This window comes from Necator americanus, chromosome X (genome assembly GCF_031761385.1).
Source record: "Necator americanus strain Aroian chromosome X, whole genome shotgun sequence".
NCBI classification, from domain to species: Eukaryota; Metazoa; Nematoda; class Chromadorea; order Rhabditida; family Ancylostomatidae; genus Necator; species Necator americanus.
Genome location: NC_087376.1, coordinates 32,679,423 through 32,697,075, shown reverse-complemented (window position 1 = coordinate 32,697,075; position 17,653 = coordinate 32,679,423). Strand labels below are relative to the sequence as shown.

Genomic DNA, 17,653 nt, shown 5'->3' with positions numbered 1-17,653 from the left:
AAATGCACAGAAGCATGTCCAAAAAAATGAGCAGCAAGTAAAATCAGGTGAAAACCAGGTCAATAAAAGTTTTTATATACTCCGAAGCAACGTGACAACCCGTTGCGAACATCAGTGCACCAACATGAAACGATAACTATGATCAAAAATTTTTAAAGAAAAAAATGCTCAACAACACAGCATTTCAATACATGATTATAAAAACACAAACACTCAATACTTTATAAGACATCTTTCGAATCTGGTTCTACTGTTGCTCCATGAGCTTCAGAGAAATTTCGTAAGTCTTGTCTATAAGCGGTAACCTGAAATGGGAAAAGCAACTGAGTTGAAGGAAAAATAAGTCTAATACATGCAGATTCACACAAATTGGTACTACAATTACATGCAATGGTATATGGTCAACCACACTCCTCTGATACAGTTCCTTTCGATATTATAGGAAAAAAAATTAGCGTTGAACTGTCACAAGTACAGCACTTCTTCGAAATCATTGCGGCAAATTAAACCATAACAAATACTACAATGTTGTTATGTAAAATGTTAAATGCTAGACGTTATTATACAATTGCATTACGCACACATTTATCATGCATTGCTCAAGTAATTGCTAGCTTACCTTTCGAATGATGGCTGCGTCGTCATCAATTTCATCAATTTCTTTCATCAAAGTATTCCGGTCTTCTTCGCTAATTGACTAAAGGATTATATTAATTTCAAATCTTTGCACCTCAACTCTCGGGTTACCGAACGACAACAAGTCATTTTTTGAGCGCATTATGTACTAAAAAAGAAGGGATATCATCTCATCTCAAAAGATTTTCACTGATTTTCAACAAATGTTTCTCAGTGTATGTGAAACAAATAGATGGAAAAAGTATGATGAATGCGGGAGGAGGGGGACGTGGAAACAAGTGATTCATGAGTACTGTAAACTTCCTTGGTACAAAAGAAAAAAAAAGGGAGGACGAACATATCAAATTTGAGATTCACATAAATTGCTCCACAACACTCCTGTGATGGTGGAAGGACGAACTACGAAATTGTTTAAAAGGACTATTTTGCAAAAAAAAAGGTATTTGATTGTAAAAGTATGCTCAATTTTAAACGTTAATTCCATACAAAGCAATCACTTCGTTTGGAAGGAAGTATATATGCTCATGTCTCACCTGCATAATGTCTAATACATCTGTTCGCATCTCATCATCTGTAATGTTATTTATGGTTGTCGTTCTAGCTAACCGGTCGTAATAAAGCTTCTGCTGCAGTTGTACCAACTTCGAGGAGACCTAAACAAAACAATAAATCCAAACAAAAAATTGCTAATTTGAGAGGAAGTAGAAACGCGTTGGAAACAACAGATGGCAAAATGTATGTTAAAAAAAGTCATCAAATTACCCGTTCCCTCTTCAAAGCGCCGTCCCATTCCAAATCGACGAGGCCTCCTTTCTTGGCGATAGCCTTCTTCACTCTCCTCGCAAATGCAATCGCATCCTCACCCGGCTGGAGGCATTCAAACGTTCATTGAAGAATAGAGTAAGTAATGAGAAAACGAAACGGATGTGATAACCAACTTCTCTGGTCATTGGAGGCAAATACCACACATCACAGATGATAGCCCATGAAGTCATCATTCTCCAAAGATACTCCCCATAGGATTGTTCACTGCTGTTCCAGAATGCATCCGTCAACCGACTGTCGTATTTCATCGCTATGGGATAGATTGTGCTGCCAATCTGGAAGAAATCATTCAGAATAGGCGGGAGTATCAGGATTTCATACTATGCTGACAATCCTTTTTTTTCTCCACTCAGTCAAATTCTATATCCACACACATATTAAGCGCCCAAGATAGCGTAACCATTTGATTATTTGAGAACATAATTTTGTGCGTATTTAGCGCATGGATATTATGAGTACTGATGTGTTTCAATCAGTCCTCAAACATGGATTTACGGATGAAGCTATATAGTGGCATGACAAAGAAAAGATGCTTTCGCTGTCCTGTTTACCTCAAATGATCCTTTTTTGAACATCATCACAGACGTATTGTTAATGCATGTTCCTTCAGGGAAAATTATAATTGGTAGTTTGCTTTCATCTTGTACATGCTCTCTTAACCTAAACATAAGGAAATTTGAAAAAAAAAACGTATGGAAGCGTCTGCGTAAGAAGAGCATCAACGCTAACAACAGGTAGGTGGGTGAAGGAGGAAGAAATTTTATTCAGATTAATTACCTCTGAGTCACCTTTTTCCTGTCTGCAGCTTCACTCCTTTCAAACCAAATGTGATGTTCAGCACGACTCAAAGAATTTTGAATAAACCCTTAAAAATAACACAAAGCAGGTTGACAGCAATAGAATTGTGTGATTTAGGAGAGGAATAAGAGAAAAATAATGTGACTTGTGAGAAATTTCGTTCAAACGCTATAAACCGAGTGAAATAAATTCGTTATAACAGGATTAAAGATATCATCCGAGAGAAAGATGAAAAACTAACCAAGAAATCCTCCCTGTTTTTGTCCAATCATAGCATAACAGTTATCACAACTCAACACCATAACGTCAATTGGTGAGGTATGATTAGCAACGCAAATACCACCTTTTTTGGCACGATTTTCCCTTAAGCATAGATACATTGAGAATCGAAGTTAATAAATAAACCATACAAAGTAAAAACGACTTTACCTGTCATGAAATCGAATAATGCTCGAGAAAGAGCGAGAAAATATCCGCATTGATACAAGCATAACATGCCGATTAAGGAATTTCTTGACTCTGATGAAGAATAATGAGCTGAAAGCGCATGGAAGAGAAAAGAACCATAAAATTCACCTTAAGTTGGGAATATGTCCCACCAGATAACACACTCCACACATTGTGGTCATTCCAAGAATGAACAACACTATTCGTATTGGAACGAGAAGGAGGTAGCGGAAGAGGAAGCCGCCTACCCACAACAAGGTCAACTTCCAGCTAAAAATAGGCGCTATCGTAATGAAATAAGCTAGGAAGAAAAATTTACAACTAAATCTACTTGAATCTATTTCAAATAAGCTTGTAGGTACTTTGCAAGAACATTAACGTCCAAGGACCTGCAACCTACTTTATATATTGGAAGGAATATCGTGTCCTGGTGAGTAGATTCCATGATGGGATTTGCTCTGCACGAAAACGACTAGTAACTTGATCCTCAATAATGGCCTCAATACCAGCCTGTAACGCGCATTTTGCATTAAACTATAGACTCAACCAAAGTTATTAACACCCTCTAACCGTTATGAAATCAATGCTGTCATCCACAACCACACTAACAGTGGTTTGCCTCTGCTGAGGCTCATCTTTTGAATGAAGCTTGGAGTCAATCAGTTCAGATTTTTCGCGATGAATGATACCTCCAAAACAGCAAGCAATAACACTTATAAAAACAACATAACTGTAAATCGTGACAATTAGTAGTGAAAATGTGTAGCAAAACTAACCAAGATCTCCAGAGGAGTGCCGTTTTTTCACACGAGCAGGTGAGATTGACGTGGAAGATGGATCCCGTGGAATCTCTGCGATGACTTCGTCATTTGAACTCGTGGAACCCCACTGCAAGAAACACGAATGAGAACAACAGAAAAAAATGTAATGAACGAGTAGGTGAAAGTCAAGCTTGAAAATATTGAATTGTTTGAAAAAACAGAAAACGTTCTCCTATCCTACATAAAAATGAATAAAATCGAGTATTTGAGTTGTACACAGATGTTTGCTGGAATCGTTAGCGACAAACATCCGTTACGTCACTCAGTAGTATCACGTAACGCTACCGGATGGACTCAAGCAAGCCGCATTACCAGGACTGCTGCGGAATCTGCGTGCACCGTTTGTTCTATTCCAGGATCCATGCGTTAGGAATCGTCCCGTCATACGCATCGGAGATTATACCATCTGCAGCGGTAACATTGATGAGGTCCGACGGAGACTGTGGAATAGCTGTGAGGACCGCTTACAGCAAACTGGTAGAGTAATCTGTCCCAATTTCGTCCAGGTGCAGCTTTGTTCAACTTGTACGACTGCAGATACAAAAAGGACTCAATCCCTGGATCGTAAATGCTCGCAGATAAACAAATACCAGTTGAAGACCAAATCAGGGCCCATGTACCCTGAAGAACTCAACCAGATTCTGTCTACGACGCACAGACTGGATATGCTCATCGTCGGAAGTAGCACGGATGGCGAAGACGGGAAAGATCGAAAAACAAAACGATACTTTTGAAAAATTACCATTGGAGCGATTAATTGTTACCTCCGATCTGCACAATCCTTGGTCGGAAGTTTGAAAATATAGATTTTTACGGGGAAGGCGCGACCGTCGACCGACTCTTCTCAGCGTAAAGTTGTGGATGGAGAACGATTGTTCACGTTAGATCGTAGATGACTAGCTTTGAAATGGGTCCCTTCAAAATTCCCGCTGGTGAGACGAATCACATAATATTGCTTTTTCAGCTTTAAAATGAGACTTGTACATAAGCTTGGAATTATAAAATAAACATTATTAGACTTATTCTACAAGTTTGACAAGCGGAAATCCGCTAGAACGGATGTAATATGCAACAAAAAGTAGTAATTTGAACAAATATAGATGCACATACATCACGTGTTTTGGAGATGGACGGGAAAATGTCCTCGATCAGCAAAGAATTTACGGAGAAAAAACCTCACGTGTCATTTCACAATGACTTTTAATGTCCATGAAATCACAACCTTTTTCTACAGTGTTAAACTAAATGTTTTATGACGTTACCGTCAATGATAAGAAATATGGTCTTCGCTCTTGCAATGATTGAATGCCTGCAATCATAATGAAGCGCACAAGTGGGATGTTAACGGACGCAACATATTTCTCCTACCGTTTCATACCAAGATTATAACATCGAAAACATTACGTTTAGGAAAGACGCAAAAGTTTTTTTTTAATCTAAAAAATTATCCCTGAGATATATTTCATCTCGAGATATACGACATCCGCAAAAAAAAAGTAATAAAATAATAAAAAGAAAATGGTAAACTATCCATAAAAGAACTACAAAATGCAAAGGGATCACAATATAAAATGTGTGATTCATTAACAAAACATGTGTTCTGACGCATTCAGAAGTTTTCATAATAGTTCATAGTAGTAATCATTTTCGTCCATTGGTTTTCCATTAGGTTTTAGACCCAGATTTGGAAAAAAATGTCCACAAAATTGGAAAATTGTTAGTAAAAAGAAAATACAACCCCGCAATTGCGGAATGTGACAAAAAAAAAACGGATGACTGACGACTAGTTGCAAATATTGTTGATTAAACGCTAGAAAAACGTCATAACTGCGATTTGTCGAAGAAAAGACAGGAAACGAGGGGACACAATTGAAAAGAAGGAAAGTAAACCCCGAAATTCAGGAAAACAAGGCCAAAATTCCATGAATGATTAAGAATTGCACAAAATGAACATGTTGTCACTCCACCTTCAGAGGGAAACACAAAGCTGTCAGCAGCGTGTTATGATTACGGTGCGTGAGTAACTCTTTCCTGTGTTAAGAGAAAAAAAAAACAGAATCGGAAATGAATATTGTTCGTAAAAACAGTTATTCACACTCCGTGAGAAATACTCTAAGAGTTTATCCAAGATCACAGCAGATTTTCGAATGAAAACATCGGAACTCAAACAAATACTATGAGCACCTGGTGATTACACAAAATAACATTTCGCAGACAATGATGCAATACCAGAAAAGAAAAAAGACACAAATAAAAGTGAAAAATATCCCACAAAACAACAAAAGAACTAGTATCAAACCTCAAATATTCTCAGCAACATTTCGACGAACATTTCCCGTACACCTATTGTCCCTCCAAATGATGCCACAACAACTACCAGTAGAATGGTAATTGTTATAGGGGGAAATATCATCAAAAGTAACCATATAAACATCTGGAACCAATTGTTCAAATATGAATAAAGGAAAATTTCATAAGATAACGAATGATTTATGTGAACCGAAAACGATTCGAAAACAAAACCTGTAAAGTACTGACTCAAATATCTTTCAAGGAGGAGAAGAAACTAGGGAAAAAAGAGGCGAGAATTGTTTTCGGATTGGGAACGTTTCGAAAGCATTAGTGGAAGCGTTGAGGGCGCTCCATAGTGGGAGATATTGATCGACATAGCTGAGGGAGGCAATGCGAACGACTGAACGCTGCTCAACAACAAGTTCTGGCATTATATCGTGAGCAATAGAAATCGCAGATGTTTCCTCTGTTATTTACCACTGGAATACGGTATATTTTCTAATACTACCACTATATAATAGAAGATAAGTGGACATTAAACAGAACTATCATAATCATTGAAAAAACGAGTACCACTCGTATCACCAACGGCGCGAAACATATGCTGCGCCCCGTGCTGAGTTTGCTGGTTGTTGATCGGCTACTTGGATGCAAAAGAATAATCAATAAGTCGCCAGGAACCTTATTCCATCGTCATCACTACGCTATCGTTGCGTCACACATACTACTCTATCGTTGCGTTACAGATGAGTATAGACGCATAATTTCCGCTCATCTAAACTCGAATAAAAACGAAACGATCGATAAGGGAGCGGCTCGTTCGATCGAAATGTGTGCAGAAAGGTTTTTTTTTCTTCTCCGAAAGATAACACAAAGATGTGCCAAGAATGACGATCCGAAATCACGTGTGATAAAGTTCTGTGCGAGTATCGATATTGTTTTCTTGTTGCAGACTAGGGAGAAAAAAATATGATGAAGAAATGATGAAAGTGATTTGAATGAGTAATGTTTTTGTTAGACTGATGATTTGAAGTCAACAGAATGTAAGCTGTAAAAAAAGCGTTAAAAATAGATCTATTGGAGAGGTAGTGAGTGATGTCAGTTACGAAACAGGCGGGACATATTTTCGTCAGACTGAGGAGGAGACTTTGCACTATTGCTACGCTCTAGCTTCCGTATCATGCCACGAATTATTTTGCGGTTACGCGTTTCTGTCGTTCTGTAAATCTATCACCAAAAGATCCCACAACTAGGCGACATTCTAAAAGATAGAGCTATAATAAATGGTGATAAATCAATTAAATAAAAGATCTAGATATTTCGTTGAATTGAACAAACGAAGGGTTTGTGGACAGCCGCGATAACGATGGCCTTCATTTGAATAACCCCACTATTGTTATCGCATCCGTTGTGGGGTGACCTAAGCAAAAACCTTATCATAGAAATGATAAGTGAAGATCATTGTTATGATTAACTAACATCTGATGATGGCGAGATCTTGATCCCACTCTTCAAGGAAATAGTGCATCCCCCACATTGTTTCTACACGAGATAGATAGGGTCGGTCGATCACATCCTCTGGAGAAAATTCTAAATTCGCTCCACTCGAACACTTTTACACCAATTTATTTGCTCAGTTGTTGAAGTAAAAAAAGATAAGTCCATGAATGTCACATATCAATCCTAATCCTGCATGGAAAATATGGAAAAGAAAAATAGAACAAATTAGCTGGAAGCAACATCAAAAACTGTGCATTTCCTTAAAGTCAGAACAATTCTGAATCCCTATTTCCCTCAATTCTGCGTCCCTTTCACTATCTACAACAGTTACGATACATTTATCGTACTTTGCTAGCATACATACTGTCGGATTATGGAATTGAATTTCTAGTGGGCTCTCTCATTATTAACGAAGAAAATCCGATATTTTTTGAAGGACCCATTAGTATAAGTGGATTTTCAATTTGTATATCTAAGACAACGACTGAGGAAAAAAAGCTCTTCTCCCAACAATTGTTTGATTGAGAAAGAAATCCCGAATGAAAGATTAGAAATTGCAAAAATTAAAATTAAAATTAAAAGATGCAAATTCAGGCGAGAAATCTCTTGTTTGTGCTTTCTTTAAGCTAAAAGAAAAGTCGACTGCTTGAGAGGAATTCATTGTTTTTGATTTTAACTATGTTTAGCAGCTTGAGATTGTTTCAATGTCTCTTGTCCTATTTTTTCCTTATCTCATTGATGCAAACTATAAGCCTATTAATCGTGCAAAGAGTATTATGAAAGTAAGAATAGCTAGCAAGAATGAGGCGAATTAAATGACATCTACTAAATATCGTATTTTAGACAATCATAAGCCACTGTGTATACGGAACACTATAAAGAGCTATGTACAACGTGATCACATCCAGAATTTTTTTGAAAGCCATTTAGAAGTAAATCATAAGCATCAACATGTACATACCGTGACTCAATTGAAACAAACAGAAAATAGAACTGATGTAATCAAAAACCTTCTACTAGTAAACAACGGATTTTTTGTTGTCCACAGCTACCGGCACTCATATTAGCAGAGCCCAGCGTTTGTAATATTGTTAACAACACTGGACTAAACTAAGTTAAAGTGCCGAGCTAAAAAAAAACCAGGATATTTTGTGGAGGGACTACTTACCAAATAACGTCTACAGTGCTGTCGTGTTGAATCCGAAGCAAATCATTCCAAGACAGGTAATCGGTGAATACGAATCTGCAAATGCACAACACTGCTTCTGGTTCCGTCTTGAATATAGAAGGTGAACTGGTGCAGATGATTGAATCCACAAAATCGTGTAGTGTATGAGAAGTATTCATTTAAAACGTGAACTAATTCACAAACACTGAGCAGCGTTAGAAATCGTATAAAATTTGGATAGAGTACATGTAAAAACACGTGTAGAAATGAATCCAACAAGTTCAAACAAAAAAATTGATTAAAACATTAAAAATCTATCAATGCATTATAATACAATCGAGAAAGTATAATAAAAGGCACAGACTTTGGATCAACATGATGAACACACTATGAAGAATCGATACAGCAATATAAAGCGACATCTTTAGTTGAAAGAATCGACAACAACTTTAAACTTTAGTACATTGTTACAACTAGGAAAACGTGAAGTTCAACATCAGACCTTCCATGATGGTTCTACTGTCGGTAAACGCGCTTCGGAGAATCTTCGCATGTCTTGTTTGTATGCACTAACCTGAAAAATAAACAACACTTGAACTGTACGAAAGATAAACAGTAATTTGTAAATCCATGAAAATAAAAGGAACGGGAAACTATTAGGAATAAAGCTGCAAATAAGTTGAAAATATGAATCACAGTATGACAGGTCTTTTAACACTCAAAAAGAATTCCCGTCAAGCTGCTAAATAACTAGCACATCTGTAAACTAGACCCAGAAAGCAATGAATTTCAAATGTTATAGACAAAATAACTGAATATTAACGGTACATGCCAACGAGGTAGCCATAAAAACGTATTATAAGTTATTTATTTGATGCCAAACTTACCTTTCGAATGATGACAGCGTCGTCGTCAGTTTCGTGTATTTGATTCAACAGCTCATTACGATTTTCATCGTCAATCGACTAAATAGGAAATAACTTTAGATTTCAGCTCGAATGACACGAAGAATAGACTTTGCCAAAGAGCTTGGTGGTTTGTCTCATCAGCAAGATACTAACGTAATATAATTAAGAAAGTGAGAAAGATGAAATTACTTCTAGAGTGCAAAATTTTCAAACCAATAAGGTACTTATTAAAGATTTCTTTGCGGTAAAAATAAGTAGTACAACATGTGTGATTTCAAGAAAGGATTAAATTAGAGTATAACAGAGAATGTGACCCCAAGAACAGATGAAGTTGAGTAAGTATCCAAATGACATAGGAAAGGGCCATACGTGCAGTAGTAGGAGCCCGTGCTCCGGTCCCTTTCACTTTTAGACGGTTGGCGAAAGGACCACTTCAATTTTGGACGGTTGTCAAAGGGATTTTAATCACTTGAGATGAGCTAGACACCCTTCACCTGAGGAATGGCCGGCCTCTCCCTATCAGATTTACGGATACTCAACCTCTTTTTTTTAAAGTACAGTACAATTCTAACAAAAAGACATGTTGCTGCAATCAGGAAAGATGCTCCAATGACAACTAGATCCAAATAAGACGAAGGTGAGCTTAAGGCTGGTAATAAATATTAATAATAGGCTGTATAGATTCTGAAATCCCACCTGTATAACTTCTAACGCGTCTGACTTCATAGCTTCATCAACCATGTCATTTATTGATGTTGTTCTAGTCAATCGATCGTAATAAAGCTTCTGTTGTAGTTTTATCAACTTATCGGAAACCTATACAACGATAAAGTAAGACATGTTAATGGACGTATATCAACTTAATTAGAACTAAATAGAGATTAAAAAATAAAGTGAGAAACCAACTGCTTACCCGTGCTCTCTTAAGAGCGCCATCCCATTCGAGATCAACTAGTCCACCTTTTTTGGCAATAGCCTTTTTCACTCTTCTGGCAAACGCAATCGCATCTTCACCTTCCTAAGTTCGCAACTCTATGATTAATAGAAAAACTGAAGGGGAGACAATCAACGTCATCCTAATCCGAGCATGATTCATATGTTGACAATTTCAAACACCCAACATATTATGAGTGCCCGAGTTTTTATACTGTTCATTCCTTGATTACGACTAACGCACTATACTATACTACACTACTACTACTATATACTATCGGCTATCAGTAGAGTCAAAACTACATGAAGCACAGTGCAATTGCGTGAGTGACTGCTATCGACGCGGTGCGGCCGAGCGTAGCGGCATAAATCTACGCGGATCGAGGTGGGACCATTGCTCGCTAGAGCTTGCGACCGATATCTCCACCGCGACTCTGCAGCGATTTTTTTCCAGCGGTACTCCTGAGCTTATGCTTAACAAAAGGAAGACTGTGGTAGAGATTGTCCGCGAGAGTTTTTTTTAAGCACAAAATGCTCGGACTCGCAGTGTCTCAAACTTGTGATAGGTGAAATAAGAGAAAACATTTTGGATTAGGATGAACATAACCATAACTTTCCAACCTTTCTGGTCATTGGAGGCAGATACCATACATCACAAATGGTTGCCCATGACGTCATCATCCTCCACAGATATTCGCCGTACGATTGTGCGCTGCTATTCCAGAACGGGTCTGATAACCGGCTGTCGTATTTCATCGCTATAGGATAGATCGTGCTGCCAATCTGAGTACAATAATTAATTTTGCTGATTACCTCTTTTTTAAATAGAGTCACGTTGCAGCTATTAACGTACTGTTTTATTTACGTAAATTTCATGAACACTTGAGGAGTCAAGTAGCTGAAATAAAATGCTAATGAAACGGCAACCAAAGAAACATTGACACTCCCTGCAGGTTCTCATGTACGAATTAAATGGCGTACGGCGAAAATTTAACTATATAAAGGTCAACTGATTCAGAATTTCTGGAAGTACTTCTTCACTTAATAGAGCTTTTCAAAGATATGCTCTTCGCCTCGATCATTTTGTTTAATCTTGTCTGATCATTTAATTTTCATATTTGCAGTTGTTTTTTTTAATGCAGACTACTAGTAATGTTCTCAAGAGTGAAAAGGATGGGTCTCAATAGTACAAGGAATAAAAAAAAAGAAATTTCCTTTATACAGTAAAGTAAAAACGCTCTGAAGCTTGGTGCAGTTGAGTAAGCGGCTGTGCTCGAAGCGATGCGAAGTAGCGTAGCGGTTGGGATCGAGGTGGGACCCTCGCTAGTGTCACTCATCGCTGCAGTGTGAGTGAAGCTAGTTATGTCCTACCTCGATCCTAACCGCTAGCTCCACATCACCGCTTCGACCGCAATCTCTCACTCAACTACACCAAGCTGCGGGTAGTTTTAACCCGACTATCTCTATTCTGGGATTTTACGTAATGACAAAACGGCAGCAGTGGGATATGCAAAACAAATATTCAAAAAGAATCAATTTTTGACGTATTGCTTACCTCAAATGATCCCTTTTTGAACATCATAACCGATGTATTATTAATGCAGGTACCCTCAGGGAAGATGATTATGGGCAGCTTGTTCTCGTCCTCTACATGTTCTCGTAATCTAAACACGGGCAGCTTTGTCACAGCAAGTGAAGAAAGAACCTTCACCCTCTAAGAGTGATGAAAGAAACGAATTCGATACACCTCACTTCTGAGTTACTTTTTTCCTGTCCCCAGCTTCACTTCTTTCGAACCAAATATGGTCTTCAGCACGGCTTAACGTGTCTTGGATGAACCCTTAAAAACATTATTCACACGAGAAAAAACAAAAAAAACGAGAATTTTGCTAGAAGAAGGATGTAACGTTACCGAGAATTCCTCCTTGTTTCTGTCCAACCATTGCATAGCAGTTGTCACAACTTAGAATCATAATGTCAACTGGTGAGGTATGGTTTGCAACACAAATACCTCCTTTTTTAGCACGATTTTCCCTTAGAACATACAAATGAAAACATTTTTAAAAAATCGAAGAAATACGAATGAATCCAATACCTATCGTGGAAACGAACTATGCTTGAGAATGAACGGCATAAAACACGCATTGACGCAAGCATAACTTGTCGATTGAGGAACTTCTTGACTCTGACAATCAATAAGATGTTGAACGGATATGAAAAAGCGAAAATTGAAGACATAAAACTCACTTTGCATTAGGAATATGCCCTACCATGTAACAGATCCCGCACATAGTGGTCATTCCAAGAAGAAACAACATTATTCGAATAGGAACAATAATAAGGTAGCGGAATAGGAAACCAGCTGCCCATAGCAAGGATAGCTTCCAGCTAAACGTTTACGGATTCGTCTTGTTAACGTTCCACATCGAACATAAGCAGAATTTGAATGAGTTAAAAAAAATTGAGCCGTGGCCGATTCTCACGGGCGATTTTCTAAAATACTAGCGAAGAGCGAAATTTGTTAGTGTAGTACCATTTAGTGATTTTCCAAATCCAAAATTTCGGATTCAAAAATAAAATATTCTCTGCTAAAAGCTTGCAACCATAGATACGATAGTCGAAGCCGGTGCTCTGACCCCTTTCACTTTTGAACGGTTTGGGAAAAGGACCTCCTTCACTTTTATACGGTAGGCGAAATTACCCCCTTCACTTTTCGATGGCTACTAAAAGGGCCCTCTTCACTTGAGCTGCACCCCATGAGCTAAACCTCCTTCACCTGAGGAAGGTCCGGCTTCTCACTATCGCACCTATGCTTGCAACAAAACTGCGCACATAAATTTAGCATAAAAGAAGGAATATGTCACTTACTTTATGTACTGGAAGGAATATCGTGTCCTGGTAAGAAGATTCCACGATGTGAGCTGCTCTGCCCGGAAACGACTCGTCACAAGATCCTCGATAACGGCTTCAATTCCAGCCTGTAGTAGCACATATGGGTCTTAAAAGGAGCGAAAGGCCGTCGGTGATCAAGTAGAGGAAAATTGAATGCACGAACCGTTATAAACTCGATACTGTCATCTACAACTACGCTAACGGTGGTTCTCCGCTGTTCAGGTTCACCCGTAGAATGGAGTTTGGAGTCCATCCGTTCCGATTTTTCGCGTTCAATAATGCCTACAAAAATGAGAGGATGAGTTTGATTAGAAGTATATATATATATATATATATATACATATATATATAAATTAAATAATAGGGAAGTAGAACACACCAAGATCTCCAGATGAATGTCGTTTTCTTATTCGTGCAGGAGAGGTAGGGGATGGCGAGTCTTCTGAAGGCTCATCTAAGTTGTAGTTGTGGGAGATTTTAGATCCCCACTAAAATAAATGATTTCTATCATCACATCCCTCCTTTAAAGGCATTACACCACGAAAAGGAGGGTAATTCCGTCCATTTCTTCCTAATTGCCGTAAAAAACGGCCCGGAAGATGCGGCGCGTGCACAAGGCTGGCGCGCTCCAGTAGAACTCGTTGTAGAAAATAGCGCCCGGAAACGCTCGAAGCCGCATCTCCCAGGCCGTTTTTTACGGCGATTTGGAAGAAATGAGCGGGATCCCACCCGTTTCTGCAATCTACGTTCCTGTATAGTCTTTGACCATCGGAAATCCATATCAAGTCAGATTCGTGGGGTGATGCCTTTAAGAGTCTCAGGAATTTTGTAATATGATACCAATCACACATGTAGGATATAAATGGGTTGTAAGATCTAAAAAAAGATATAACAAAATAAAACGGAAATTAAAGGAACAAAACCTCAAATATGCGTAGCAATATTCCGACGTACAATTCACGTATCCCCAATGATCCTCCAAACGATGCCACAGTAATCACTAGCAATACGACAAACGTTACCAGTGGTCCCACTAGTAAGAATAAGCATCCAAACATCTGAAAGTGAATCTACTGGAATTCACGATTCATGTTTAAAAAAGAAAACAACGTTGCGAGAAACATAGAAGTAAAAATAAGGAGTTGAATGACGACTATAATAAGAACGAAAAAAAAGATGATCGAAACAAAGACTATGGGAGAAGAGAAGAAAGAGGAAGATGATTAGGGGATTTACAACGCTCCAAACTCCCATCACATACAAAAAAGCTTCTCTCTCGATCTCATTATTTTCGTCTATCATTTTTTCAGGTGTGACTGTGCCGTCAGCAAGGACACAAACTTCCTAGAAATCATTCTTGAGATGGAACAAAAAACTTCATTTTTGAGATATTTAATATTTTAAAAGGTAATAAATATGTCCAAAACAAATTACTCATGGTACCTACTGGAAGGCACAAATTCAACGAAGTTATCCTATCCAGTTATGTAGAAGAAAGCGTATTTAGATAACTCACATCACTAGTGAGGTTGAGTGATAGGAGTCACATTTATCTCCACATCATTAAAATGGACTTTATTTGTATAAAACTATATTTAGGAAAGAAATACTCGCTTTTCCTAACTAATATTGTAGTAAAATAGTACACAACAAGCCGTTCTTGCCCGGAAACCATAGATTTAACTTGTGAGTAAATGCGACAAAAGAAGTAGTGTGAAGAATTCTCAAAGAGAAAAAAAGAATAACCAAGTGAAATGAAACTTTATGAAACAAAAACAGTGAAAACGACATGTAGCTAAGCATCAATAGTGCTTGGAATCTTTTCAGGAACAAGTTAAAACTAATAAATTTCAACATTATCACACGTATTCAAACAGAAATTAGACCTTTAGAAACAAATAAAAAGAAACATAAAACACTTCTCTTTTAGAAAAAAAGTACAACACAAAGCAAACGATAATCAGATTCGCCAATAAAACTTGAAAGAAAAGTGAAGGGTATTGATTAGATCATAAGTGTCACGAAACGTTATGTTACACTCTATCATAAGCTTGTTTATCGATCCATCACATGAATAGCTGAAAATGCATAAGTCAGGAATAGCGCAGTTTCTTACTAATAATACAATAGTTAAAGTATTAAACTGACTTATAGACGTAACAGATATATTATAGGCGCATTCTCGCCCAATCAATACTCGTTAATCGATAGGTAGCTGCTGAACAGGTCATTTTTTCCGAGGGAACAATTTTCAAAAAACAACTGGACAATTCCCTAAGTCCCTAGTTGATGTGTGCCCCCGGCCCCACCTTGTCAGATCGCAAAAAGGTGAACTGTTTGAAGAAATGTTCGAAACAAAAGAAGATCGATATGTCCATTAATTGAGCGAGTTCGCTTGTCCTTTTCCTGCACTTTATATTACGACGTCTTTTTTCGTCTTTTTGGTGATTACCTGCAAGTAAGTATTGAAGAACAGCTGTCGCGTGATAATTATAGAAATATTGATCCGTCCCTAAACAACTGATCTTTTCGGAGTAACTACTGATGGTCGTTACACTCAGTTACATGATCTTGTGAGTTCTATTTCCCAATAATTCCGAAGTCCTAAAAGAGTTCTCCGTAGGAAAAAAAACTATCTATCAGGTCCAGAAAAATGATGTCTTATGAGGAAGCATAGTTCAAAAATCTAATTCGGTTCTTTTCCATCTAACATAAAACTATTACCAAGAAGTGCCTATATTTTCACTCTTCCAATGACTTACGGCTTCGGTAAAAGAAACTGGTACTGGCGGAAGTATCCTATAAAGTTTTTGAATTAACGGAAGAAGTTGTTCAGCGATTATTTAAGGAAAGGTCATCATTCATTTCAAGAAGTGATGATTAGATAGGGCAACATCTACAGGAAGTATCTATTTCCAGAGAATGAACACTGGTCAAGGCAAGTCCAAAAAAAAGGCTAGAAAATTAGTAATTGCCGATGATAAAGGAAATATTCGGTTTAAAACTGATTCGGCAAGTGAGAATATAATTTAAGCTTCATGTTTAATTAGTTAGTTTTAATTAGCTACGAATTCTAAAACAACTAAAGAAACAAACATGAATACATTTATTTAAATGGTGAGATCCGATACGGTATCGTTGCGAGGTTTTAAGAAAAAAACTTCATTTTCTGGAAAGAGAATATATGTGAAGGAGCTGCATTTCCCCTGTGAGTTTTGAAGTGACTCGAGCGCTTTTTTTTTTGTGATGTTGAGACAAATGAGAGGGCGTGGATGTTTAATTTCGAGGAATTATGGATGACTGTACTATGGTGGGTTTTTCCAATGCTAACATAGAATTAAGTATTAGAAGTAATGACTAGTAGTAATTTGATGAAGAGAGCATTATAAGATAATTTCTGGCTTTTTACATGGAATAGCATTATAAGGATTAAAGAATAAATAATTTTTTCAGAATATAGTCCACCTGAAATCACCTGGACATTAGAATAAGTGAGTGAAATGCACAAGACAAATGTTTGTTAGAATTCGAGATCGATAATTGTGGAAAACAGCGTACCCAGTTGACAGCACACACACACACACACACGTACGTACACAACCCTGATGACAGTTAACAATGGAACGACGTTCACTTCGAAGGAATACAAAAAAACATAATCAAATTAAATAAGATAGAGTGTACAGGTTGCACGAAAAATATAAAACCAGAAGAAAAAAAGTTACATCAACAATCATTAAAATCAACACAAATTTTCCGAAAAAAAAACAGAGTTCCCTAAAAGCACAAGGATTCACTGTTTAATAATGACGGAACAAAATTGAAAAATTAAATAGAAATATAAATGATAAAGAGAAACAAGTAGGTGTAACTGAAAAAAGTAGAACAAAAGTGATTCAGCCATATTGCTGATGGTTCGATTGACTAGAGGTCAATTTTCCGAAAATTAGTCCTAGTAAAAGTCCATTATAGAACGAATATTGTCTTTGACAAGTTACTGACTGGTAAGAGATGTGCAAACGAAAAAAATGAACCTAACATCAAGTCAACCATCAAAACAAGTTTAACGTGGTCTGTTTAAAATATCCTTTCTCTTCTCCTACAAAAAAGATCTTCCCAAATAGTCGGAACGTCATCCACTAGTAACACTCAACAATACATAACTGTGTCAAAACAATCTGAAACTCGATGCGGTTGCGTAAGCGGCTGCGTTCGAAGCGGCCAAGAGGAGCGTAGCGGTTGAACTTCGATGTGGGACCCTCATTAGCACCACATATCGTTGCAATTCGAGTTATGCTAGCTAGAATCCCACTTCGACATCACCGCCTCTTGGCTGCTACGTGCGCAGCCGCTTACGCAAATGCACCGACCTATGGGTCGTTCTGACCTGGCTGTACGAAAGAAATCAGGGTAGAGTGTAGTCGGAGGCGGGT

The 17,653-nt window shown here is 37.7% G+C and overlaps 3 protein-coding genes across 3 annotated transcripts; all 3 read right to left on the bottom strand.

The window, feature by feature from the left end:
* Positions 1-221: 221 nt before the first annotated feature.
* RB195_026153 (uncharacterized protein) lies at positions 222-5,961 on the bottom strand (the record flags this gene model as incomplete). Its single annotated transcript, XM_013451244.2, has 14 exons — positions 222-305; positions 620-697; positions 1,170-1,289; positions 1,399-1,503; positions 1,575-1,736; positions 2,013-2,121; positions 2,239-2,326; positions 2,501-2,622; positions 2,689-2,778; positions 2,836-2,976; positions 3,107-3,216; positions 3,277-3,395; positions 3,483-3,594; positions 5,827-5,961. The coding sequence occupies 14 exons, from the start codon at positions 5,959-5,961 to the stop codon at positions 222-224; spliced, it is 1,575 nt and encodes a 524-aa protein (XP_013306698.2).
* A 1,231-nt stretch (positions 5,962-7,192) lies between these two features.
* Positions 7,193-8,666, bottom strand: RB195_026152 (uncharacterized protein; the record flags this gene model as incomplete). Its single annotated transcript, XM_064214580.1, has 4 exons — positions 7,193-7,239; positions 7,299-7,397; positions 8,330-8,424; positions 8,488-8,666. The coding sequence occupies 4 exons, from the start codon at positions 8,664-8,666 to the stop codon at positions 7,193-7,195; spliced, it is 420 nt and encodes a 139-aa protein (XP_064070461.1).
* Positions 8,667-8,983: 317 nt separating this feature from the next.
* On the bottom strand, positions 8,984-14,278 carry RB195_026151 (uncharacterized protein; the record flags this gene model as incomplete). Its single annotated transcript, XM_064214579.1, has 14 exons — positions 8,984-9,061; positions 9,375-9,452; positions 10,092-10,211; positions 10,309-10,413; positions 10,950-11,111; positions 11,884-11,992; positions 12,081-12,168; positions 12,241-12,362; positions 12,424-12,513; positions 12,576-12,716; positions 13,197-13,306; positions 13,384-13,502; positions 13,600-13,708; positions 14,144-14,278. 14 exons carry the CDS (start codon positions 14,276-14,278, stop codon positions 8,984-8,986), a joined length of 1,566 nt encoding a protein of 521 aa, XP_064070460.1.
* Between the last annotated feature and the right edge of the window lie 3,375 nt (positions 14,279-17,653).